We start from the raw sequence: 26,703 nt of genomic DNA, 5'->3' as shown, positions 1-26,703 counted from the left end.
CAGGGCTGGGTAGAGAGAGACTCCTTCAGAGAGCAGGGCCTCCTCCAAGCTCACCCCTCACAGGGAGGTAATGGCTCTGGGGCTCAGGGAGGGGGGCATGCTTTCCCATCAGTCCCTTCTTCGTGGGCACATAGCATTCCCCTGATATAGACACGCCACGATTTGCTTGAACAATCCTTGACTGGAGAGTGTTTTTTATTCTTCCACATCCTGGTAGATATATTTGGATGCACATCCTTTGTCCTTCCCTTGAGATAAATTCCACTTTAATGCTCATGGGTGGGTTTCTATGAAGTTGGGTGCAAAGTGCGGTGCGTACCTGAGGATGGACAGACTTTCCAACAAGAGGGAACTCAGCCATCAGACCCTTAAGGGAACTTGTTTCCAGAGTCAAGAACCTCTGCTGCAGAAAACTCAACCTGCACAGTGTGACTTGTCTCCCCACTGCCTTCATCCTCATCCAGAGCAGTTTGACAACTTGGACCACAGGGCTTCCAACAACTTCATTTCAAGGAAATGATAATTTCCCATTTAGTTAATCATGATCACGTGACAGGCACCACCCAAGTACTTTACACACACCATCCCACAACAACTCCACGAGGTTGGTACTGCTGTTATCCCCATTTTACGGAGGGGAAACTGAGCTCAGAGAGGTTAGGTACCTTGTCTAAGGTCACACAGCAGGTCAGTGGTGAACCCAGGAATCAGACTCAGGTGGCTGTCTCAGAGCTCACTCTCTGAGCCACGCACTTGCTTGAGCATCATCGCCCAGGGCTGGGGGGAATGGCATGGCGGGGGGAGGGGGGCTTCCCAGAGCCCAGGAAGCCAGCCCTGAAGCAGCAGTCCCCTTGCTCCTCGCAGTCAAGCTGTCAAGGCACTCTGGACTGAGTTTCTGTCAGAGTCCCGCCTATAGACAGATGCTGCAAAAAATCAAGAGTATCTGCCTGATAGAAGGAGCCATCCAGGGTGGGCGAACCTCAAGTTGCTGGCTGGTCCTGCTGGAGCTCTGCCTGCTCAGGACAGCCCCGTCGCTGGGAGGACAAGCGTGGCTGTCAGAATTCTGCTGCTCTCAGACTGGGAGGAGGAAGTAGAGTGGAGGGAGAGGATGTTGGGGGCTTTTGGGCAGGACCCCCTCTTTCTGGCCACCTCCCTTCACACTGGGGTGCATGTCTGCAGCAGCCCAAACCAAAGGCAGCACTATCCGACAGGAAGGAACCAACTCCAAGTGCTCGGGGAAGGCCGGGGTTTCCTTGAACGAAACCAGCCACAGCCCTGCCCACCACCCAGGTGGAAGGGAAGGTGGCCTTTGGAGATTCAGTAAGTCCTCTGGGAATCACATCAGCGATAAAGTTATTAACAGCTGTATTTATTGAGCACTTACTCTGCCCCCACACCTATGCTGAGAGCTTCATGTCGTCCAATTCCATCCACTCGCCACCACTTTGATTATCCCCATTTTCGAGAGGGGAAACTGAGGCTGGGAGAAGCTAGGCAAGTAACAGAGCTAAGAGGTGTCAGAGTAGGAATCTACACCAAGGCAGTCCAACCCCAGAGCCTGCAGCCTTCTCCCTCGACCCCTCAGCAAACCCAGGGAACTTGGAGGAAAGCTCTAAATTTGGGCATCTGCCACCAGAGGGTGAGCTCCCCAGGGGGAGGGATCAGGCCTTCCTCCCCGGGACAGGCTGAAGTTCAGGGATGAGGGATCCTGCACAGGACAAACCTGGGATCAAGTCCCTGTTGGCCACGTGCCAGCCGTGTGGCCTTGGGAGAGCCACTTGAAATCCCTGAGCCTCAGTTTCTTCACCTGTGAGTGACAACTAACGACACGCATTACTTTGGTGGCTGTAAGCAGCGAAAAGAATGATCTGGTGCAGTGCTGCCCAGATAAATGGACGAACGTGGTCATCATTAATGCTGTTATTTCCATCCTGCAAGTGACTCAGCTCTCTCCTCATGTTCATTACCAATCAGAGTCTCCGAGAGGGAATGGCCTCAGGCCGCCTAGCCCCCACCAGGACTACTAATGATGTCACAGTCCTATCAGCAGCTAAGATGTATCGACTGGACTCTGTGCGCCAGGCACTGGTTCTAATCTCTTTACCCGTGAACTGGACAACACGCAGCCCTGGGGGAGGGCAGCAGGGAGGAGAGGCAGAGGTGGCACGGGAAGGTCACACATGTCCCCACCAGCAGATTCCAGGCCCCAGTTTTGGCCCCACATCCATGTCTGAGACCCGCAAAATGACTTCTTCTCCTCACCAACCCCTCAGGTGGTTCTGAGTGAGGACCCAGTGTTGGAGTTGCTGCCAGAGGGCTAGAGAAACAGAAAGAGGATGCGGGGGGTGGGTATTGGGAGAAAGCTGCCTCCAAGCCGCCCAGGCCCAGAGCAGGGCTCAATACTGTTTGTTGACTGATTAATATTTGCTGACTATAACGTAAGTGAGGGTTCCCTCTTCAGAGCACAGTGGCTCAGGGATTAGGCTCTACCAGCCATTTTTTATGCATACATGGAAAGAAAGACTGGAAGGACATATACCAAAGGTTAATCCTGATTATATTAATTGGGGAGGAATAATGAAGGGATATAATGGTCATTTTTCTGTAGGTTGTTTGTTTGTTGTTGTTGTTGTTTGCACTTGCTTCATTTTCTATAATGAGCAAGTATTAATTTTATGCTCAGAAGAAAATAAACATTTCTGTGAGCTTAGGACTCATTCAATTGTACAGAAGAAGAAATGGAGGCCCAGAAGGGTTAAGCCATTTGCCCAAGGCCACACAGCAAGACGGGGATGGCTGGGACAGACCCATGTATGCTATCTCAACCCCTATACCCTCTGGGAACTCAAGCCTTAGGACCGGGACATCTTCAGCTCCTGTGTGGTGAGGCCTCATTTCTCTTTTTTTCACCACTGTACCCTGAAAACACCCCACCCCAATCCTGGCAACTCCTGAGAAAGTCCCCTGAGAGAACCAGAGATCTCTGCAGATCTCAGGAAAGTGATCAACGGAAAGAAATACATATAAGCCCCCATTCCAGCTTCACGGACTTGCCGCTTATTCATAAATAAAAGAATGCCCAGGCTATTTTGGGCACCTGTAATTTTCTACTTGAATAACCAGGGAAGTGGCCGCCTGCCCGCCTCTCTGCCCTGCTCATGGCGCCGGAACAGAGGAAACGTGATCTCCACTGGCGTAATGGGATCTGCGGCCAGGTCTCACTGCTGATTTCCTTGCCTTTGCCCCGTTCCAGAAAGCCCAGGTGTCCCCCATACCACGGCCACAAGAGTCTGGGGAGGGAGGTTCCAGGCCAGATTTGGATGCTATGGACTTGGTGGTTCCTTCCAGGTGCAGGAGGCAAATCTCAGCTCTGCCATCGGCCAGATGTGGGACTTGGGCAAGTGACTCAACTTCCCTGAGCCCCAGTTTCTTCATCTGTAAAATGGGGATACTTATATCACTTTGCAGGTTTGGTACAGGTGAGGTGCCTGGCTCTTAGGGTAATTGTTACTTAACGTATGAGGAAGGAGCTGTTCTGGAAAGAGCCCCACAGAGGATTCCCAGGCTGCTGTTTACTCTTTTGGTTGCAGCTAAGGGGGAAGGAAAGATAATTTATCAGTTCTTGTAGCTGAAAGTCTAGGAGTAATGGCTTCAGGCAAGGCTGGATCCAGGGTCTTAAATGAAGTCTTCAAGACCTGGTCCCCCTCTTCCTCATGGCTCCACTTTCCTCTGGTCAACCTCATTCCGGGGCCAGTCCCCCCTCATGGAAACTCCCAACAGGTGCAGGCTTATATCATTCTTACAGCTAGAAGGGCTTGAAGGCTGGAGGAGGAAACAGGTATGGGGGGGAAGGGTGACTTGTGATACGTCATTGGAAATGAAATTGAAAGAGTAGGTTGAAATGTAGGACTGGAATGCAGACAGAAAATACTAGCCTGAAAAGAAAAGAAAAATACAAGAAAAGACAAGACTAGCCTTTACTCTGTGGTCCAACGTTTTCTAGTATGTTCCACAAGATTTTAATAGGTGTTAGATGAGCCAAGGGTTTCAGGGCCAAAGACTGGGTGAAGCCCAATTAAACAGGTTTCTTTCCTACAGAGCCTCTGCATGGTCACACTTCCAGCTCTGAATCTCCAAGAAGAGATCTGTGGGCTATAGCATTCCCTAAGTTCTTAATTCTACCCTTTGGGAAGGGCCACTCTGGGTCACAGGGAGCCCCCGAAGTCAGTGGAGCAAGAGAATAAGGCAGCAAAAGTGTTCTGGGAAGAATACAATGGAGGCCCCATAGGCGACAACTATAATCGTCCACACAAAGGGTGACAACAGCCAGAACAGGGGGTCAGTGGCAGAAACAGGAATAAGGTAGACAGGGAGGGATGGGATGTAGGAAGATATGGGAGCTGGCTCAGAAAATGCTGCCATTTTGCTGATGGTAACAGTGAAACTTAGTTTTGATTTTAGCTTTTCCAATGACAGCAGGACAGGGACAAAACATGGGCTCTGGAGTCTAGCAAACTCTTCAGCAACTTGCCCCATTTTGCTGGTGGGGCAACTTACTGTACCCCTCTGAACCTGTTTCCTTGCTTCTTCAATGGGGATAGTAAGCTCTTCTTCCCAGGGTCCTTGTAAACTTTCCAAGACAAATGGAGAGAGAGAGAGGGAGAGAGCCCAGCTAGGAGTTGGACTTCCCCTTCCGGCCATAACGAAGGACTTGGTACCAGCCCAGCCCTCCCACCAAAAATAACGTAACACTTGACAAAATCAGAGATCAGGCAGCGGACAATACACACTGTGATTCTGAGGGAGGGAAAATTCACGAGGTGAGCCCCTCATCACCTGGGCTCTTGTCCTAGGAACAATTTCCTGAGCATGGCACAGGGCATTGGAGCTTAAGCAGAGCACCTCAGTCCCTCCGAGCTCAGGAGACAGGGACCAGAGTTCGGGCAACTGGGACAACAGAAACAGAAGGAATCTGCAGGACAGGACACTGGAGAGGAGAGAGCTGCATAGCCAGGGGGCCCCAGAAGTCTGTGTGGGGGACCCCCGAGACCCACAGGTCCTTGCCCAAAGGCTGGGCTCTGCTTGCACAGGGTGAAACTATCCAAGGCTTACCAGAGAGCAGCTGTTTTGAGGGTGGAGAGCAAATAGATCCTGTGGGGCAAGCAGGCTGGGAGACGTTGGAGAGACCTTCATCACAGGCTTCAAACTGAGACGCCAGAAAGCCTGCACCCTAGGAGTGAGGACCACGCTCTGGTGTAGGTGCTGCTCGAGCCCAGCCCCAACAAAGCCCGAAGCCAAATCCTTCTATATCCTCAGAGGACAGAGTGTAAAGGCGAGTCCTGCCAAGTTTGGGAGACTTGGGAGATAGCTCCAGCTTTGCATGAATCCTCCCTAACAAAGTGTAAAACGAGGCACATGGGATTTCAAAAGGATCAGCCAGTAATCACGCTGTCTGCTAAAATAAAACTTAACACTCTTCAGAAGAAAACAGAACCCAGATTCTATAACACATCACACACACACAACATCCAGTACAAGATCAAGATTTTCTAGACGTGCAAAGAAACAGGAAAATGTGACCTTTAGTCAAGAAAAAAACAACCAGTAGAAATGGACCCCAAGATGGTCCAGAGGTCAGATTTAGCAGACGAAGACCCTAAAACACCTACTCCAGTTTGGGCACCTGGCAGATGCCCAATTAATACCAGCTGCTCATCTCCACTTGAGCAAAGTAATCATTCGTCCCCCAGAAGGCTTTGAAACCCAAGGATTCATAAAGGGGAATGCATGGTCCTCATATACTGAGTTCTTGCTGTTTTACCCACACAGGATTCAGAGAGTTGGGGGGGGCAGGGGCTGCCTCGTGCATTAATGACACACAAGCCATGACCCTGCCACCAGCTCACTACGTGAGTTCCTCAACTCCCTGTGCCTCAGTTTCCCTGTTTACCTAATGGTAATTAGATAATGATTACCTAATGGTTCTGAGTTTATCTGGCCCAGGAGCTGTTTTCAGCTGGGATACACTCTGAGCTGGGGGCCTGGAAGAACCAGTAGAAGGAATTGGATCCACATCTAATACCTTGGGGGAAACACAGGCTGGGATGTCTCTTTCCCAGTTAGAATGATGTGAGGCTATGGGCAGAGCCTGAGCTCATTTTCCAAAGGAACCTTTCTTGAGAAATGTCTCCTAGCAACCAGCTCCACCAGTATACAATCTTCAGGGCCCTCTGCAGAAACACAAAGGCCTTTTGTGGCTCCTTTCTTCAACAGCCCAGGTTGGAAGTGCTTCTCAACCCAAGGTGCTAATGTGAAGCACAGAGAGCAGGTGGAGGGGGCACATGGTGGGGTAGGGAATGTTGGGAGGGCATCCACCCACAGCCTCAGTCTCCTTCCTCTCTGAAATTGCCAGCAGTCTGGCTTTAGGGCTCAATACAAGAGCTTCAGACCTGAGTTCAAAACCAGGCTCCGTCTCTTACCAGCTGAGTAGCCTTGGGCAAGTCACTTAACCTCTCCGAGCCACAGTTTTCCCATCTGTAAAATAGGGATAATAACATGGAGGAGGTTAGTGCTCCACCCAGATCCCCTGTACTCGTCCAGCACACCCAGCTGCCAGGTGCTGTGAGCGTTGGCAACTAACAGATACACTCTTCTTAGAACGATTAGCTGATGGGATGTGACTCACCCAGAGGTACTTGGGAGGTTGACCCGATCTGCCTGGTTATCCCTTCCCATGTCCTACAGCCAATGACCAACTAACGTAGAGGGATAAAAGACCAGTCCTCTTGCCTCAAAGCAGGACAACCCGGTACCATGTAGAGTCCAGACTTCCCCATGGGGTCAGGCTGAGACCAGACTTCAGCTGAACCCCCTCCCTTTGCTGAATTTCTCCTTCCCCATCCTGCTTCCCTCCCTTACTCCTTCACAGACTTCCTATGAATGCCCTCCCCCAGTAAATCACTTGCACGGAGTCCCCATTTCAGGCCCTCCTAGGAAATCCAAAGACATGAGAGTATCTACGTCTCAGGCCACTATGAGGATCTGATGAAAGAATGTGCATCAAGTACCAGCCAATGCCTGGCTTGCAGTGTGTGCTTAATACATTGACATCATTATCCTCCTCCTCCTCATTATTATTATTGTAATTACAGACAGCCCTGGGATCAGAGGGGGCTTCTAAAGTGGACAAGAGTTGGGGACAGTCTTGGTGTGAGGGGACAGTTGCACTTAGACTGGCTAACATAGTTGAGACAGAGTTATCAGCTTTCTTTGCTTCCTAAATAAATATTAATATATTATTTTTCCTATTATAAAAATAATACAAGCTCATTGCCAAAAAATGAATAAATAAACCCCTCAGCAATGCAAAAAATGACAAAAATGAATGAATGAATGAATGAATGAATGAATAAAATTTCCCACCACTTGAGTATAATCACTGGAGACATTTTCCTTCTACCCTTCCAAACATTTCCCACAAAAATTCACATAATATACATATGTAGACACACATACACACACATATACATGCAGACATATAATTGATATATGTAACATATGTATATGTATATATATAATATGTCCTATCTATAGCATAACACTATATATGTAATAATATACATATAGCTAATTTTGTTACTGATAAAAATGGAATCACAAATACTATTTTGTAACCTGTTTTTTTTTTTTTCCACTTGATTTTCATATACAGATAGTGGGCATCTTCCATGTTAGTAAACATGAGTCTACAATATCAGTTTTAGCCAAAGATTGTTACCTTTTATGGAGATAACACAGTTTATTTTAATCAATTCTCTACCTCTGGATATTTACCTAGTTTCAATCTTCTTACTATCATGAACAATGCTGGTTAATGCAAATCCTCGAGCATGTATCCTTATGCATATGTTTGGCTGTTTCCTGAAAACAAATTCCTAGAAATGGAAGAGTATAGATACCAGAGCACACACATTTCCCTGCAGGATGACTGTCCTCTCAACACTCCCTCCAGGAGGACTGGAGTGTCCATTTCCCCGCACTAGGTATCCAACTGTCTCCAATACTAGGTACCATTTTTGTTTTAATTTTTGCCAATCTGATAGGTGACAAATAATACTGCATTGTTCCTTCAGTGCTCATTTCTTTGGTTTCTGGGGAGGCCAACCATCTTTTCTTACACTTGTGGGCTGTTTGGATTTCGCCTGCTGAGAATCGCCATTGTCCAGTCCTTGGCAAGGCCCTTCTAGATATCTCCTCTCCTCCCCCTTCCCCACCCAGATCCACAGGCTCAGTGGCTCCCCTAGAGTGTTTCCTACAGGATTTTTCTCCCAGGAAGGCAGAGTTTTTGCCCTCAGACTCCAGCAGCCAGCCAGAGCTGGGATTAGTAGGGATCCAGGTCCCTGACTCCCGGGTGCCCTCTTGCCAAGTCCCCTCTCCTGCCCTCCCCTCCCCGTCCATGTCCCTACACCAAGGAGACCTTAGAAACCAGATCTGCTTAAAGAGAAACTTTCTCCAACATTCCAAACCCACCCAGCAAATGCATTCCGGAGGTGATTATTAGCAATGGTTCGAGGAATCTTGTCAGAAGAACCTACTAGAACATTCCTTTAAAGTCCAGTGATCCTGAGAGGTTTAAAAGGAGATTTTACATGTGCCAAGATCTTTCACAGTTGAAAATACCCCAACCATTACCCCAGCGATACCACTGGTAAGATTTTTCCCTCTGGCGGGTGAACTTACCCATATACAGAAAGACGTGTGTTAAGTGCTCATGGAAACACTGCTGACCCTTGAGACAGCCTTGAGATATCATAAAGTGACAAAAGCAAGTTATGGAATAGTGCATTTAGTCTGATCCCTTTCGCACTTTTCAAAAGGATAGATCAGAATGGTCTGAGATGTTTAATGAAGGTGAAACCAATTCCTGTGTGGGCACATAAGAAACTTCCCACAACGGTGTCACTGGGAAGAGGATTGGGGTTTAAAGTATTCGGAGATTTTTAGGTCCCACTTTATACCCATCTGCATTATTTAAATTTTAGCATGAATATGTTTTATCACTATGTAATGAAAAACCTTGAAAGTTTAAAAGTGAGCCTACGACGCGTCATTGTGGTAACAGTCTGACTGTCGACTAGCTTACTGAATGTCAAATACGTGCCGCCACTGTACATTCTCTCGTTTAGTCTTTTTTTTTTAAGATTTTATTTATTTATTTGAAAGAGAGAGAGAATGGGGGGAGGGGCAGAAGGAGAGGGATAAGCAGGCTCCCTGCTGAGCGGGGAGCCTGACACAGGGCTCGATCCCAGGACCCCGGGATCATGACCTGAGCCGAAGGCAGATGCTTAACCGACTGAGCCACCCAGGCGCCCCTTCTCTCATTTAGTCTTAAAACAAGTCATATTTTGGGGTGCCTGGGTAGCTCCATTGGTTAAGCACTTGCCTTTGACTCAGGTCAGGATCCCGGGGTCCTGGGATCGAGCCCTGTGTCAGGCTCCCCGCTCAGCAGGGAGCCTGCTTATCCCTCTCCTTCTGCCCCTCCCCCCATTCTCTCTCTCTTTCAAAAGATAAATAAAATCTTAAAAAAAAAAAAAAAAAAGCCCTATTCTGATACCCGTTTTATGCATGAGGAAACTGAGTCTCAGGTTAAGAGGTTTGTTAAGACCACATCTGATTCTAATAGTTGTGGTTCTTGCTGCAGAGCTTGGTTCCGGTGCCCAAAAAGAGAGCCGGCTGGGTGTGGGCTGTGTGAGAACCGCTGGGAGTGGGTCCCTCCTGGTGAGCTGGCTGGTTTCCCACTGGGACAGCCGCTCTGTCACCTGCACCCGTAACCCTGCAGTTTCTCTCCTTCTCGTGACCCGACTGTTTAAAGTCGCACTGTCCAATACAGGCCACCTAAATTAATTAAAACTAAGTAAGACTAAAATTTCGGTTCCACGGAAGGACTAGCCACATTTCAAGGGTTGAACAGCTGCACGTGGCCAGGGGCTACCATACCGTCAGCACAGATACCAAACATGTCCATCACTGCGGAACATTCTGTTGGATAGAACTGCCTTATCACAGCATTAAAGCCAGGCTGACCTGGGCTCACCCTGCTCTTCCGCTTACCAACGGGGTGCACTGCACGGGTTATTTGACCTTTCTGAGCTCCAGTGTTCTCATCTGTAAAACAGGATGACCATACAGCTACCTCACTGGGCTGTTGCAGGGGGTTACTTGCAATCATGCCTATTGCATGGTTGGCCCAATGCCTGCCACATGAGCAGCTCAAAGGGTAACAAGGAGGGTAGGACTCTGCAGTCAGACAATTTTGTCACCTTGGGCATGTCACCTCACTGCTCTGAGCCCCAGCCTCGTGGGGTGAATGGCACCTACCCTGAATGAGTGCTGTGAGCATGAGAGCATATGATTGGTGCTCAGGGAGGGTCAAGTACCTTTTCCCCTTTCTGAAAGGGGGTTTCCTCTGTCAGACAAACCGTTTCCATAAGACCCAGAAGTAAAATACTCCAGAAGAAGGAACCCAGAAAGCCAATGTACCAACAAAAGAAGGCTCAACCAAGGCACCTGGGTGGCTCAGTCAGTTAAGCTTCTACCTTTGGCTCAGGTCATGATCCCGGGGTCCTGAGATCGAGACCTGTATCGGGCTCCCTGCTCAGTGGGGAGTCTGCTTGTCCCTCTGCCCCTCCCCCCCCACTTGTGCGGGCATGCATGCGTGCTCTCTCTCTCGCTCACTCTCTCTCTCTCAAATAAGTAAATAAAATCTTAAAAAAAAAAAAAAAAGAAGGCTCAACCTCCAAAATAAAATGATCATGGGATATTGTTTGTCACCCACCAGATTGGGGGAGGAAGGAAATAGTTTGAACATTTTATTGAAGAATAACATACATACAGAAAAGTGCACCTATCATAAGCATGACACTCAATGAATTTTGAGAAACTGAAAATATTTGTGTAGCCACTACTGAGATCAAAAAACACATATCAACAGCATCCCAAAAGCCCCCTCATGCCCCTTCCCATCCACTATCACCCCCCACTATCCTGACTCGTAATACCATAGACTCATTTTCAGTAGACAAACCTAAAGATTCATAACACCCAGAGTTAGTGAGAGTGTAGACAATCCAGTAATCTCAGACACTGAGGGTGGGCGTGTGAAATGGTACAGCCATTCTGGACGGTAATTTGGTAGCATCTGCTAAAATTTAGCATTGGCCCGGCATTTCCACTTCGTAGTGTCTGCCCTAGAGAATCGCCCACATCCACGCACAGACAGGCAAGCACATGGATGTTTGGAGCAGAATTATTTGTAATAGCAACAAATTGGGGAAAAAAACCTACATGTCCAGCTAAAAGGGATCGGTTGGAAAAAAAACAAAAACAAAAAACAACTATGGGCATCACACTATATTTTACACAGCAGTAGATCAAAATAGTGAAGAGGATGCACACGTATTGCATGGAAATATCGAGAAGACATATTATAGAGTTTAGAAAGCAAGCTGCAGACAAATGACCAAAACATACAACACACAGCATCAACAACAAGTGGTAAGTCTGGGGCAGGGGCGCGATGGGGTTGAGAGGGGGCAGTAAGGAGAAATGTTACTCTTCAATTTATATGCGCTTAGGTTTTCCAAATGTTTAAAGCAGCAGGTTTACATTTATATATCTAGTACTTGTGTGAAATACTTTAAGAGCTTTCAAGGATAATGAAACAACCATGAAGTCCAGGCCAGGAGAGGAAGGTTGTCCCTCTGGCTCCTGGGGGAGGGGGGTGGCTCCTGGCTCCGTGCCCCAGCTTGGGTTGCGGGAGGGCAGAGTTCCGGGTCTCTGAGGCCCGAGGGGCTGAAATGAATGGAGCTGTCAGAAGACCCTGGAGACCGGAACCACGGAGTCTTCCTTTGATGGAAGACGGTGCCCTGGTTACCGCACTCAGCTGAGAACCCAACACCAGTGTGACTAAGTGGACCCCTGAGAAGGAGCAAGTCCCGGGGTCTGGCCCTCTCCAAACAGTACCCAGCACTTTAAAGGAAGGATTGCTGGGTTTGATTCTCTCCACGCCTGGGCGATGGAGGACAGGGAGGCGGCTTTGTGAGTGTGAGGTGCTAAGGCAGAGGCTCAGGAGACACCCGGTGACACCCGGTGGCCATGCGCTCAGGAGTGGGGAGCAGGATTTGGGGAGCAGCAACCAAGGGTCCATATCCACCTTTAAGAATTAGCTTTGCAGGGGCCCCTGGGTGGATCAGTCGGTTCAGCTCAGGTGGTGATCCTGGGGTCCTGGGATCGAGAGCCCCCCGACGCCCTGTCACAGAAGGGCTCCCTGCCCTTCCCCCTGCTCCTGCAGGCACTCTCTCTCTCTCAAATAAATAAAATCTTTAAAATAAAAAAAAGAATTAGCTTTACAGTGAGGCTGGCCCAGCTGACTCCATAGAGAAGTGTTCCTTAACGTCTCTGAGCCTCAGCTTCCTCTTCTGTAAAATGGGGTGCAGGTTCTTGCCAACATACACACACACACTCAATTCGTGAATGTGGCAAAGACTGCAGACTCCCGAGTCAGACTGCCTCCAGTCTCACTGCAGAGCTGCTACTTGCAAGCTGTGTATCCTAACCTGCTCAGGCCCGCAGCTTCCTTCCTCATCCATACAGCAGGAGCCCCCCTCTCCCCTGAGTTCAAAGGACTATCGTGCAGCTTAAGTGCGACCACATTGGTAAAGTCTTTTCACAGAGTTCGGCTCTAGGATGTGCTCAGTAAATATGTGCGACAATTTTAAACTGCTTTTCTGTGCTAAGCACCTACCTATGTGCCAAGAACCATGCCAGACATTGAAGACACAGACCTGAATAAGTCACAGCACCTGTGCTCGGGGTGTTTCCAGTTTAATGGTGGGGGGGGATAAATGAGGACACCCAGAGACACACTTCCCTCTGACACGCTCTAGGTTACGAGGACAAATCCTCTGAGGTCCTACCCTCATCTCTTCCAAGGTCAGAACTCAGGCCCCTCTCTGTTCATCTAAGATGCGATTTTGCTAATACCTCCTTCCTCTCCCCCACCAGTCCAAAGGATTGGGCACAGAAGTGACCTCTATGTGTTTAAAACAAAATTGATGTTGTGAAGATGTCAAAAGCACAACACACAAACTGATAAAATCACTGGTGACAGTATCTAGTAGTGGTAAATAGTCACCTATCTTATGACCTGCAATTCCACTGCTGGGTATTTCCCCAACAGAAACCAGCGCTGTGTGTACCAAGTTGTTCATAGCAGCTTTATTAGTCATAGTCTAAACTGGAAACCACGCAAATGTCCAACCACAGGGGAACCGCTGAGACAGATGACAACATCAATGAATCTCAAACATACTCTCGAGTAAAAGAAGTCAGACCCCAATGAGTAAATGTTCCATTCACATGAAGTTCTACAACAAGAGAAACAAATCTATGGTGGCATCATTTAGAATTAGTGCTTACGCTGGGAAACGGTGGCCAATGACTGAGAAGGGGAACAAGGGAGCCTTCTGGGGTGCAGGGGGTATTTTATATCTCGATCTTGGAGGTGGTTGTGTGGGTGAATACATATGTAAAACTTTGTTGAGCTGCACACTTAAAATTAGTGCATTTTATGTATATGTGTTATATTTCAATTTTTAAAATGTTTTCAGACAAACAAAGCAAGGTCCCTTAAGTGTAACTTGGTGCATGCATCCTGTGGGGAAGACTAAGAAGGATGTGTGATGGGTCCATAGTCTCCTTGACACTTCTAAAATACGTGCATCAGTCTCCAGGGGAAGCAGCAGAGCAAAGTGGAGGACACAAAACTTTGTGGGATAGGCTCATTGAAGGTCACCAAGGACCAACCCCAAAAAACTTTCTCAACAATCAGGGCATGAAAAAGAAGCAGGTGGTGGCCACAGTAAGGTCAGGAGAAATGCAAATGCAAACACACGGAGTTGTGTTCAGCCATAGTTGGGTATGTTGTTCCCTACACAATAGTATTTCCTCTGGAAAGTGTGTGTGTTAACTTTCACTAACCAAAATTATAACTAAGTAGCATCTTCCAACCCTGAAAGTGTGTGAGCAAATGAGAATTGGTTTATTTATGAGCACAGTCCTTGAAAAAGACTATCAATGACCAGTAATGTGTCAGCAAATTCAATTCAGCTTTGCCTTTGCAAGGGGTTGCATGCAAGTGGGGTGTTTTTTCACTCACCAAACTCCAGTCATTGAAGGGAGAGAAGAATCTGTCTCAATCACTGATGTGTTACTGGACACGGGATGGCCTGATTTTCCAACAAGTCTTTCATGCAAGGGGGGTTGGCAAGCATGCAAGGGACAATTCTTTGAACTCCAGATCTGGGAGCTGCTCCTTATGAAATTCTGGCTTTGTAATGCTAATCTTGCCCTTGGGCCCCAGCCCCACTTCCCAGGTCTGTAGGGAGATGTGAGAAGGAGCTCAGATCCCCTTCGAGCCCTCCGGAGCAGGTTCTTTTTCTATGTCCTGGAATTTTCTTCCAGAGATGAAGTTACTTGTCTTCTTAATCCCTTTGTCAAAAACCACAAAAGAGGCTTGGCCAAATCCCAAACACCCTCCCTTTCTATGCCCCCCAGGGTGGCAGAGTTCAAGATGGGAACACCCTGGGGAAATGTCAACACCCCAGGCCCTTCTGTGCACCTGAATAATCCCTGGGCAGACAGCAGGGTCCTCCCTGGGTTCTGACCCTGGCTTGCTCTTTGGAATTGCCCGCTTCCCCATACAGTCCAGAGCTCCCTGTGTGGGTGCACACACTCATTCACTCATTCACTGCATTCCTTCTTTCAACAAATCCTTATCAGACATCCAGGCCAAGCCCAGCTCTGGAGTGGGCCCTGGGGAGACAGCTGTGAACCCGGTCCCCCCCACTCAAGACATGTACAGTCTGATGGGGGAAATGGGGCTCAAACAATAACTCAGTGGTGAAGAGTCATATAAGGGAAATTTGGGGTGCTGGAGCACATGATTGAGGGGGACCTCCTTGGGGAAGTGGCATTTCAGCTGAGACTTAAAGGATAAGCAGGAGGAGCTGGGCAGAGCTGGAGAATACGCATGGGTTGAGGGACCAGCTAGTGCAAAAGTAGGAGGTGAGAAACAGCACGGCTTTGGAGAACCCAACAGAACTCTTAGTGGCTGGAGTGTGAGGTGTGAAGGAAGGTGGCCCCTGTTTCCTGCTGACTTTCCCTCATGTGACTGCCCCTGCGTCCCTTCCACTCCAGCCACCTGACAGCCTTGCTCTTCCCTGAGCCTTCTGGCACACTCCAGCCTCAGGACCTTTGCTCTAGCTGTTCCCTCTGTCTGCAACACTCTTGCCCAAAATATCTGTCTGGCTAACTCTCCCACTTCCTGCAAGTTTGTGTTCACATCCCACCTTCTCAATGAGACCCTCCGGGCAGCCAGTTATTACTACATACGGCCCCCACTTACCACTAACCTTCTCCCCCCTCCTCTAATTTCCCTCTTTTCCATAGTACCTGTCACCTTCTAACATACTATCTACTTTACTTATTCATTCATTATGCTTATTGTCTAGCTCCCCCACTAGAATGCCAGGTCCACAAGGCCAAGGACCTTTGTCTGTTTTCTTCACTAAGGCATCCCAAATCCTTGAACATATGAAGGAACAGATAGGTGGTATTTGAGAGGGTGGCAGGTAGGGTCTGGGTTGCAAGGCCTTAAAAGCTAGGGGGAGTCATATGAGTTTGATCCCAAGTGCAAAGGGAAGGTACCAAAGGGTTTTCAGTAGGGCAAGAGTGGAGTCTGAGTTACATTTTAAAAGCTTGCTCTGGAGTTTGTGTGAAGAAAAACTTGAAAGAGGGCAAGCTACTGCAGGCGTCCAAGCACAGTGGTGCCTGGGCTAGGGTTGGGGCATTGGAAGAAATGGATGGATGGAAAAGATGGCAGGAAGTGGACTCATCATGCCTTGGTGATCTAAGCACTGTGGGCTTGTGACAGGGCAAAGAAGAGCCCTAGGCTCCTGTCTGAGCCACAGGGCCAGAGTGGAGTCATTTGACAAAATGGGGGGACAGGGGAGGAACAGGTTGGGGGGCTGGAGTGATCAATAGTTCTGTCTGGACCATGGTGAGTAGGGCCTATTAGACTTTCAAGTGGACATGTCAAGCAGCCTGTTGGCCAAAGTTTAAGCTCAGAGTGAAAGTCTGGATTGGAACTATGCATTTGGGGATCATTGGCTTAGAGTTGTTTTTAAAGTCATGACAATATTGGGGCATCTGTGTGGCTCAGTCATTAAGCGTCTGCCTTCAGCTCAGATCATGATCCCAGAGTCCTGGGATTGAGCCCCTCATTGGGCTCCCTGCTCTGCGGGAAACCTGCTTCTCCCTTTCCCACTCCCTCTGCTTGTGTTCCCTCTTTTGTTGTGTCTCTCTCTGTCAAATAAATAAATAAAATCTTTAAAAAATAATAAAATAAAATAAAGTCATGACAGTATAGAGAGAGAAGAGGTCTAAGAACTGATTTTGAGGACCAAACCTGGAAGCCTTCTGAGTTGGCCCTTGAAGGATGAAGAGTTTGCCAGGAAGGTAAGGAGAAGGTAGTTCAGGTAAAAGCAACAGCAAGGATAAGAACTCAACATAAAAGAATATGGATCTCAGTGCTCTTTGAAACTGTCAAGGTCATCAAAAACAAAGAAGGTCTGAAAAACTATTACAGCCAAGAGGAGCTCAAGGAGACCTGACAACTAATGTAACCTGGTATCTTGGATAGGATTCTGGAACAGAACAAGGACATTAGGTAAAAACTAAGGAAACCTGAATAAGGTATGGACTTTAGTTAATAATAACGTGTCAATATTAGCTCATTAATTGTCACAAATGTGCCATACTACATACATATACATCTACATACATATAAGATGCTCACAGAAAAACTGGATGCAGAGTATAAGGAACTCTCTGTACTATCTTCTCAATTTTTCTCTAAATCTAAAACTGTTCTTAAAAATCTATTTTTTTAAAAGAGCATGTCTCATAAATGGCCACAACATGCATGTGTGCATGCATATACATACACACACACTCTAAGGATGATAGTAATTTGTTTCCCTGGAGAGGACTTTGACCCTGATCAGTCCCTCCTGTGGGAATTCAGGGACATTATGAATATCTCTTCAGTCATCCCCTGCCAAGGAACAGAGGGTCCTCACTCCACCTACTTTCCTTCTGTTCACAGAAAGAATACTCTCCTCAGGCCATATTCCATAATGAAAATGAGAAGCAGAGACTAAATGGCTCAGGTAAGTCAGACCCACCTAGAATTCCTCAGGAGTGCAGCCAGAGTTAATCCTTTTCAAATGTTCTGTAAAAGCTCATTACTTAGTCACAATTTTCCTGAACACCCCACCTTGTTCAACAGCTAGCTTTGTTTCCCCCCCTGCAGCAAAAGCTTTGGCACCATCTGGCTTCCAAGTTCAGCTCCATTACTAACTAGTTATGTGATTGTGGGCAAGTCACTTGAACCTTATTTTCCTTCTCTCTAAAAGGGGTATAATCATACTTGATCAAAGAGTGGATTAAATGAGATTAATAATAAATTATATATAATTTCATCCTCTAAAGAATGGCTGTGAAATAGTCAATGCCAAATGTCTGTGATTTTGCCTGGCACTCATGATGGTTGGTTGTTGATGAGACATGATCATCTGACCAATCAGTGACGTCCCCAAAGATCAAAGTGTGTCACTTGGGTCCTTGGGACTGGGGGTGGTAACTGAAGAGCAGAGAAGTACAGAGATCTCTGAGTCACAGCAGAAGCTGGGCCTGGAAAGTGGCAAAGGACCAACTAGAGAGGACTTGGCTGACAGCTGGCCTAGGGGGCACCAAGGCTGGAGAGGACACAGAGGCACAGGGAGACAGTACTGTTTTGCCAAAACTCCAACAGCCAGCTCAAGGTTCTCTGGCGCACATAGGCACAGCCTTGAACAGAGGCCATCCAGTACCCTGGACAGCTCCAGAGGGTCTATAGATTTCAGGGGCACTAGTTTTGTGAGTGGAGAACTGGATTAAGTCTTGGATCTTCCAACTAGCTATGTAAGCATGGGTAAGCCACCTCACCTCCCTGAGTCTCAATGACTTCATCTCTCAACTGGAGATAATACCTACCCTTCAGCACTTCCGTGCAGCGTAAATGAGATAATAGAAGGGCAGCAGAGCAGGTGACCCAAGTCTGAGGTTGGACTACCAGAGTGTGTCCCAGATCCATACTGTGTGATCCCAGATAAATTGCTGACCTCTCTGAGCCTCAGTTTCTTCATCTGCAAAATTGGAAGGCTAATAGACACTAATTCATAGGATTGTGAAGTTAAAATGAAATAGGACATAAAGTACACAATGAACGTTAGTTTTTATATTAGAAGAAACAGCACAGCACCAAACAGAGTAGATAATCAAAATTGTCAGTTTCTTATATCTTCCAAATCTGCCTGGTTGACTTTGCTCCTCCACCTTTAGACTCTTTTGGTTGGTCCTCCCATCTCTGGCTATTAAAGGGATTGTACAAACTGGGAGAAATCAGCCTAGTGGAGTCCCACCACATCTTGCCTCCTACAGTAAAGCTCCCTGCTTCTCAGTGCCACCTCACCCCAAGACACTTTTTTTAATACTAGTATATAGTGTTTGTTCTGCCCTAGCCACTGTTCTAAGATTATATATAATACATATACTGACTATATATAATATAGTCGACTATATATATATATATATATATAGTCAGTATATAGAATACATATAGTCAGTATATAGAATACATATACTACATATACATACATATTACCCTCATAACCCTGTGGAAATAATAAGTACTGTGGTTATCCCCATTTTACAGATGAGAAAACTGTGGCTCTGAGAGGTTAGGTAATTAAATCGTGGGATCACACAGTTATTAACTGGTGGCGCTGGGACGTGATCCCAGGGATGCCACTTCAGAATCCCACACCTGCTTGTAGCATTCAACGAGGCCAGCGGCCAGGGAAATGAAGAAATGGAGAAGAGTAGGTGGGAGACCTAGGCCAGAAATCAGGACATCGGGTTCTCCCCTGGCCCTGGAACCCGGGGGTCAGGAGTCTTCACACCGGACCCTGCTGGGCAGACAGGCTACCTGCCCTTGCCCCTGCCCTCTATCCCTCCCCCGCGGCGCCTCCTCGCCGGGCGCTCCCGCCTCGGTGGTAACTCGATCTGCAGCAGGGTTTGGGCCTCGGTTCGCGCGTCATCGCTGCGGAGGCACTCCGGCTCCAGAGTACTATCCTCCGGTGCGCTCCCGGTCCGCAGTGCCGACTCCACAGTCGGGCGCACAGGCGCATGGCGCAGAGGCTGGGCGAGCGGCCACGGGACCCCGCCGAGGCCACGGGTCTCTACCGGGCCGTGCTGCTCAGGTCCGGTAAGTGAGGGCAAGGCCTCCCCGCCCCTACGTCGTGGAGAGCTCGAGAGGGCAGGGCGGGCACCCCGCGCTCAGGCTGACCAGCCCGCCGCCGCCGAGCACCTCGGTCCCCCCTTCATTGCTCTGCTTTCCTCCCTTCTTTCATTCTTTTAAATTACTTTTCCATGTTCTCCTTTCATTCCTTCTTTCCCTCCTACATTCTTCCTTTTGGGGACCTACCATTAGATATATCGCTTTATTCCAGTGTGCGAGCGTGCCCCCCCCCCCCACAAACACACACATACACACTCACTCCGTTTCGTAACTATTGAAAGTGCGGCAAGGTTCCATCTCCTGGCGGGTCTCCAATGCGCGCGAAGGCGTTTGTGAGCGTGGGAGAGTGGCAAATGGGTAAGACCGGAGTTGCTTGTAGTGGGGCACGGAGAAGCACAGATGCATAGCCGCTGGTGATGTCCAGCGAGGTATTACGTTAGCGGCGGAAGGGCAAGAGAGCAAGTTAGAGGAAGGGGAGAAACCATTTTTCTATATATTATGCGTGTAAAGAGAAAAAGATTTAGAAGGAAACATACGGTGGTTATTTTCAAGGATGAGAGTTGGATGACAAGGTGTTTCTTTTTTTCTCTCCTATTTGCCTTTTTGTTTACTTCTTTGCAGTAAGCACATATTACTTTTCTACTCAGGACAATAAGAGATGTTTTCTTTAGGAAAATGAAACAAACATGGTATATAGTCAGTGTAAAAATAATTGGGAAAACCGAAGATGTAGAAAGAAGAAAAGGAAGGTCCGCAGTAAGCGTTTGGGGCGGTTCCCTCTGGACCTTGTGCTTGGAAAGAGAGGTTTAGGGAAGGTGAAAATCCTTCTCAAGCGAGGTCCCTGCAGTTGGGGTAAGTGATTAGAAAGTGTCAGGGGACTTGGGCTCACGGGGCAGCTACGATCTGCCGATCTGCCGTGGGCAAGGAGCCCGCCCCACCCAGTGGTCCTGCGGGCGGACCCCTGGAGCCAAAGGCGCGAGGGGAGTCATTGGCAGCACATCTGCACCGGCCCCGACCCACCAACTCCCCTGACCCTCCCCCGCCCCCCCCCCGCCCCCCGCGACGTCCGTTCTGGGACCGACTGCCTCTCTTACTTAGACTGGCTCCGCCCTGCGGAGATCCCCACGCGGAGCTACTGCTTGGGAACATTGAAACAACGGTTTTCTTAAGTCCAAAAGCAAGAACTGGCGAAGACTTCAGGACTCCCGGCGCCTTCCTGGGGGAGGGTCTTAAATCTGGCTGAGCTGGGGCAGGCAGAAAGGGAGGAGCGCTATAATTCCATGAATCCGATTTCAAACCCCAGCTCCAGCGATTTTCCCGCAAAGCACTCCTAAGTGTTCCCATCCAGTTCCTATCTTCTCACAAAGATGAGGAGGGGCTATCTAATCTGAAGACGCTGTGCTCCGCCTAGCCCGGAGCTGCAGCGATGAGCCTCATTCAAAAGGCAACATTTTTCACTAGCAACCTATTCAGAATAGCAGACATATCAGAGTCATCCCACGGGCCCTACTTGCCTGCCCGGTATCTGTACCACTCGCAGCTACAAGCCAGGGAGGGGGCAAGGCCTTTGACTTTGTGCTAGGCACTGCTGGCTCATTCAGTCTTAAGTACCCTGCAAGGTCACTGCTAATTGTCATCCCCATTTAACAGATGAGGAGACTGGGCTTTAAAGAGCTTAGCTGCTCGCCCATGGTCCTGCTAAGAGAATGCTTCTATCCCACTATGAGGTAGAAAACACTTAGTGCCAACTTAGGCCCATCCAGGCCAACTTCTGCACACCTCCTGAGACTAGTAATAATAATGGCCAATAATGCTGATCACGTGTTATTGCCACTCGCTTTGCCAAATGCTGTACATCTGTCAACTCATCAATGTAATTCCGTTATTCCTTCCACCAATATATACTGACCACCAGTATGCACTACCCCCATACAAGGCACATGGATGTATTCATAAATAGAACAGATATGTCCCTCCTCTCAGGGAGGTAAGTATTAACCTCCTTTTTTTTTATGTTATGTTAGTCACCATACAGTACTTCATTAGTTTTTGATGTAGTGTTTCATGATTCATTGTTTGCGTATAACACCCAGTGCTCCATGCAGAACGTGCTCTCCTTAATACCCATCACCAGGCTAACCCACCCCCCCAACCCTCTCACCTCTAGAACCCTCAGTTTGTTTCCCGGAGTCCATAGTCTCTCATGGTTCATCTCCCCCTCTGATTGCCCCCCCTTCATTTTTCCCTTCCTTCTCCTAATGTCCTCCATGCTATTCTTTATGTTCCACATATAAGTGAAACCATATGATAATTGTCTTTCTCTGCTTGACTTATTTCACTTAGCATAATCTCCTCCAGTCCCATCCATGTTGATGTAAAAGTTGGGTATTCATCCTTTCTGATGGCTGAGTAATATTTCATTGTATATATGGACCACATCTTCTTTATCCATTCATCTGTTGAAGGGCATCGCAGCTCCTTCCACAGTTCGGCTATGTGGACACTGCTGCTGTGAACATTGGGGTGCACGTGCCTAACCCCTATTTTAAACATGAGGAAATTTAGGCTCAGAAGATAACATGGCTTGTCTAAAGCCACACAGCACATCAGGGGTGGAGCTGAGATTCAAACCCAGGGCCACATACCTCTAGAAGCACTACTTGGTTGTCTCACACATGGAAGAGCAGGAAGTAAGAGTCAGGGTGAGGATCCAACTGGGCCATTTAGTGAAGAGGCAAGAGCGCCCCTGCTTTAGAAGCCCCCGAGGATGGGGTTATGGAGTCAAATCCAAGGTGGTAGCCATCCATTTTCATTTACAGTAGTCTCAAGTCATGCACCAAGTAATAGAACACTTCTAGAAAATTGTTCACCACAAATTATTTTTAAATAATTTTTTTAATATTAAAGTATTACATGTTCACCGTGAATATTTTGGGAAATTGAGAATAAAGAAGGGGAAGACTTACCCACAATCCCACTAACTGTAAGCAGCTACTGGTAACATTTGGGGCTATCTCCTCAAAGTCTTTGCTATGCATAGCTTGTGTGTGTGGTTGTGTTTGTTTTACATTGTTTCACATTGCTGAGGTCCTATCAACTCTGGTCTTTAATCCCACTTTTTTCCCGTGGATGAAAATTTTTATTGCTTTTAAATGGGTTATCAAAATAACAGCGACCACTTTGGAGCCCAGACTCTGCAACAGGCAGTGTGAAGACATCCCATGTGGTATCTCCTTTATTCCTCCAAAAAATGTCTGCCCCATATCAGAGATGAGGAAATGAGGAGTTGAAGGTCACCTAGTGGTCTAGCAGTGGATCGAGGAGTGGTATCTGCACTGACACCACAGTCCATGCTCTTAACCACGGAGCTAGAAGGGAGTAACTCATGCTTGGCCATATCTGGGAAGCTACGCAGTGCTGTGGTAAAGGTCCCCCTGAGGTTCATTACCTACATCCTACCTGGAGCTCAGGCTGGGCTGAGGGAGGGAGGCATCTCTCTGCAGTGTGGACAGAGGAACCGCTCCAGGTGCCCGTGGATGTCAGCAGTAGCCTGGGGGGGGAGGGGCAGCTATAGCCTCCATCCCTGCCTGCAAGTCAGGGTTGCCAGATAAAATGCAGGACACCCAGTTAAATTTGAAGCTCGGATACACAACAAATAATAGTTTAGTGTACGTATAATCCAACTATTGTATGGCTATGCTTATACTAAAAACATATTCATTGCTTATCTGAAACTCAGATTTAAATGGAGCGTGCTGCATTTTTATTTGCTATATCTGGGAACCCCACTGTCAGCAATCACGGAAGTTTGCTTGGCTTGACAAGCTATGGTCTGCCCAGGTTCCCCACTCTCTCTCGCTCTCTCTCCCCATCCTTAGCTCCACTGTCCATCTTTGGCCTGGCTATGAGTTAAAATGTGCTGGGGCTAGGGGGCACCCCAGGGCCCCTCTGCAGCTAAGAGACCAGATTCGCCAGGCCTCACTGCAGCTGAGTGGAGAGCCAGCTTTCTGAAACAAAACTTAGTTCTTCCCCACTCCCGGATACTTTCCCGTTTGCACACTTGAAATCCCTCCACCGGGTAAATTCTTCCTGGTTCAAATCTGTTGTAAAGGCAACTCTCATTCCTTTTATAATCTCTCCACAGATCCCATGACAAGTTTTTCTGCCAATACAGTTTCTACCCCCCTCCGTGTCCTTTCAACTGAGCATGCTGGGGGTGGGGAGGAGGTTGGATCCTAAGGCTGTTTTGTGGGTGGCTTCTCAGAAACCTCATTGAGGCCTTGAAAAGGGACCCTGGAGATTTAGACTGAATACAGTGCTGAGGAGGAAGTTTTGAGTTGCCATGGGAACTTCTTGTCTGATGTTTGTGCACCCAGATAAGCTGCTCCAGGCGCCTGTGAGCTTGGATAAAGGGGAGCAAAAATGAAAGGATAGATGTTTTTGGAGGTTTGTTGTTGTTTTTTTTACTGCAAGCTGCAGCCCCAGCCCACGATGGAAGCAGGAAAATGCCCCAGCTCTCACTCCTGACTGCCTCTCCTGGTCTTCACTACCCCTCTTCCTTTTGGAGCCTCTAAGTTCCCAAGAAAACAAACTTCAAAGGGACAAGAAGGGAGTGTGGGAGGGGTGTGCTCAACCTCTGGGATTCCCCTTCAGCTCTTCTGGGGCTGAGCAAGAGGTCTGATCTCCAGGCCCCTGGTATTCCGGAGTCCTTCCTTTAGGGAGAATGGGAAGGCCTCCAGGGAAAGCTCCACCCACCAAGGCAGGAAGCAGCAACTGGAACTGAATTCCACGGTAACCTGGAGTAAACTCCTAAAAGGCTCATTTGCCTGGAAGGCCTCTATTTTCCAATACGCAAAATGGACATGACTGAACCAGATGTGAATCATAACTATAGGTGGTCAGAAAAGGTTGCTCTTTCTCATATTTTTAATCTTTATTGTTTCCTGAGAGCAAAAGCAATGTATGCTTGGTTTTCTGTTTAAACCACAAACATGAGAGAAATATTGTGACTAAGGAGAAGGGCCTGTAATTTCATGCCATAGAATAGTGGTTCTCAAACTCCCGGAGATAAACAAATCCCCAGGGGGATGTGTTAAAAATCCAAATTTATGGGCCCCTCCCTCATAAGTTCTAATACAGCAATCCAGGAGCATGGCCCATTTTAATTCCATTTTAACACTCATCTCACAAATGATGGCTAGTCATGACATTTGAGATACATTGATCTAGAACATTGATCTTCATGGCCTTGCAGCCAACCAAGACCCTTCACCAAAGGGGCTGGTGCCCGGAGATGCAGCTGAGAAGTAAGACCATTTCTCTTCTGTTTCCCTTGCTGTGGAGCTAGGGGCCGTGTGGGAGGAGGTGCGAGGGCCGGAGGGCCGTGGAGCCCTGGGGCAGGGGAGCTGAGCTGTTGGAGCTGGGGGACCCAGGCTCTGTCCCCCACCCAAGTCCACTTTAGCAGTTCAGTATATATGCCTCCAGACTGGTCCTCTAGGTACTATACATACTAACTTCTGAATCTTGAAAAATAAATAAATAGGAGTGTCAATGTCTTTGGTGTGTATAAGTCAACAATAGTTATTGAGCACCTTGGTCCTGGGACAGGAATACTAAGAAGGATAAGGTAAAGTCCCAGCCCGGTAGTGTGGTGGGTGAGCCTGACAGGTTTGTACACAGGTTGGACTGTGAGAAGAGCTTTAATGGAAGAGACACAGTGAGTCCCAGCTGCCTGGGGAAAATGGCGCCCAAGCTTGGGGGATGCCTGCCCACCCTCCTTGGCTCTCTGTTGCTCTGGGGCTGCCATCAGAGTCTTCCAATAAAGAGAATACAAAGTAGAGATGAAGGTCATTGCTGGCATGGGGACTCTCAGAGTCTGCTCCCCTGGAGTAAGCTGGAGTAGGGGGCTCTGTCTTCTCCAGGTGGGGAACGGAAGCTGTCAGTTCCCCAGGATCCCTCCTCTTCCCCCCGCTGTTGGAGGGCACCTGGATTGGTTCAGATCAGCCGCTGTGGGCCCTGGGAAATGCCCAGAAGAACCATTTGCACAGTGAGACAACATGTGGCAACAAAGAGTGGCTTGACAAGAATTTAATGGCAGTCTTTCACCACCAGAATTTAGTAAATTAAGCCACAGCAGGACAGGAAGTCTGGGGAGGATACCATTCAAAGTACTTCAAGAGAGGCAGAATTTAGGAAGAAGGAACAAAAAGGAACATGTGTTGTTTCTAGAAAATTGTTTTATACCCAAGAATTCATGACCCTCTAGGTTTATTTAAGTGGCTCCAGAATGGCCGGCTTGGTCAAGCCTCTCAGGCCATGCGCTACCTGCCCCCTGCTTCCCTGATCAGCCCCAAGCCCCACCTCCCCCTAATGCCAACACTCCGGCCCCACTGGCCTTCTTCCACCATATCAAACTCACTCCCACCCCAGGGCCTTTCCACTGGCTCTGCCCACTCCCTGGAATGCTCTCGTGTGGGAACGGACATCACAGTGCTGACTCCTTCTCACCACCCAGGCCTCCCTAAAAGGTCAGCACCTCTGTGTGCACCCTTCCTGAGCTCAGCCCCTCCCCTCCACCTCACCCAGCCTTACTTTCAGCCCGACTTTCATCACAGGTCAAAGTTTCTGGTTTGTCTCCTTTTTAGTCTGACCCCCCCGCTACCCATGAATACAGGTTCCCTGAGCCCGAGGCTGTCATTCACACTCTACCTCCAGCACTGGGAACAGGGCCAGGAGCACAGTAGGTGCTCAACAAATGTCAGTCAAATTAATGACATAGGCCAAAGAGGGCACAATGCCCCCATTCGTTGTTGATGTACATCCTGGGCTTCATGGCCTTGCAGCCAACCAAGACCCTTCACCAAAGGGGCTGGTGCCTGAGCCCCGCTGGGCGGACTCCAGGGCCTGCTCCGGCCCAGATCCCACCAGCTTCTACCTTCCTCACACTCTCAACTGTGCAAACTCCCATTGCTCCTCTCTGAAGTTCATTTGAAGTTCAGAGTGTGGAGTAAATAAGATGTATGGAGATCCTGACCCAGTGGATGACCAAGAACTGAACCCATGTCTGTTCGCCCTCCCTTCCCACCTCAGAGCCCGGTTTCCTCCCGAAGCCTTGGGCACTGCGGGGGGGGCCGGATGCTCGGCTCCCCCTCCCCTGGGGAGGCTCTGGAATGCACTCTCACTGACCCTCCCATTGGAAACAAGGGAAATGCCTCTGTGCGAGCCACCCAGCTCAGACAAAGCTT

At 48.3% G+C, this 26,703-nt stretch overlaps 1 protein-coding gene across 3 annotated transcripts in view; it reads left to right on the top strand.

The window, feature by feature from the left end:
• The window catches only part of FAM107A (family with sequence similarity 107 member A), a 51,064-nt gene that overhangs the window by 12,758 nt on the left and 11,603 nt on the right, over positions 1–26,703 (top strand). Inside the window, exon 2 of one of the 3 annotated variants that reach the window (XM_032411632.1) lies at positions 17,225–17,288. The exons of 1 other annotated variant lie outside the window; for it this stretch is intronic. In XM_032411632.1, coding sequence (XP_032267523.1) covers positions 17,225–17,288 — 64 coding nt within the window. Of the gene's footprint in view, positions 1–17,224; positions 17,289–19,282; positions 19,427–26,703 lie in introns of those variants that run through there. One more of the 3 variants, XM_032411633.1, reaches the window with a different exon arrangement.

This window comes from Phoca vitulina, unplaced genomic scaffold (genome assembly GCF_004348235.1).
Source record: "Phoca vitulina isolate PV1807 unplaced genomic scaffold, GSC_HSeal_1.0 scaffold13, whole genome shotgun sequence".
Classification (NCBI taxonomy): Eukaryota; Metazoa; Chordata; class Mammalia; order Carnivora; family Phocidae; genus Phoca; species Phoca vitulina.
Note: the sequence above shows the minus strand (reverse complement) of the source record. Positions and strands in the feature narration are given on the sequence as shown.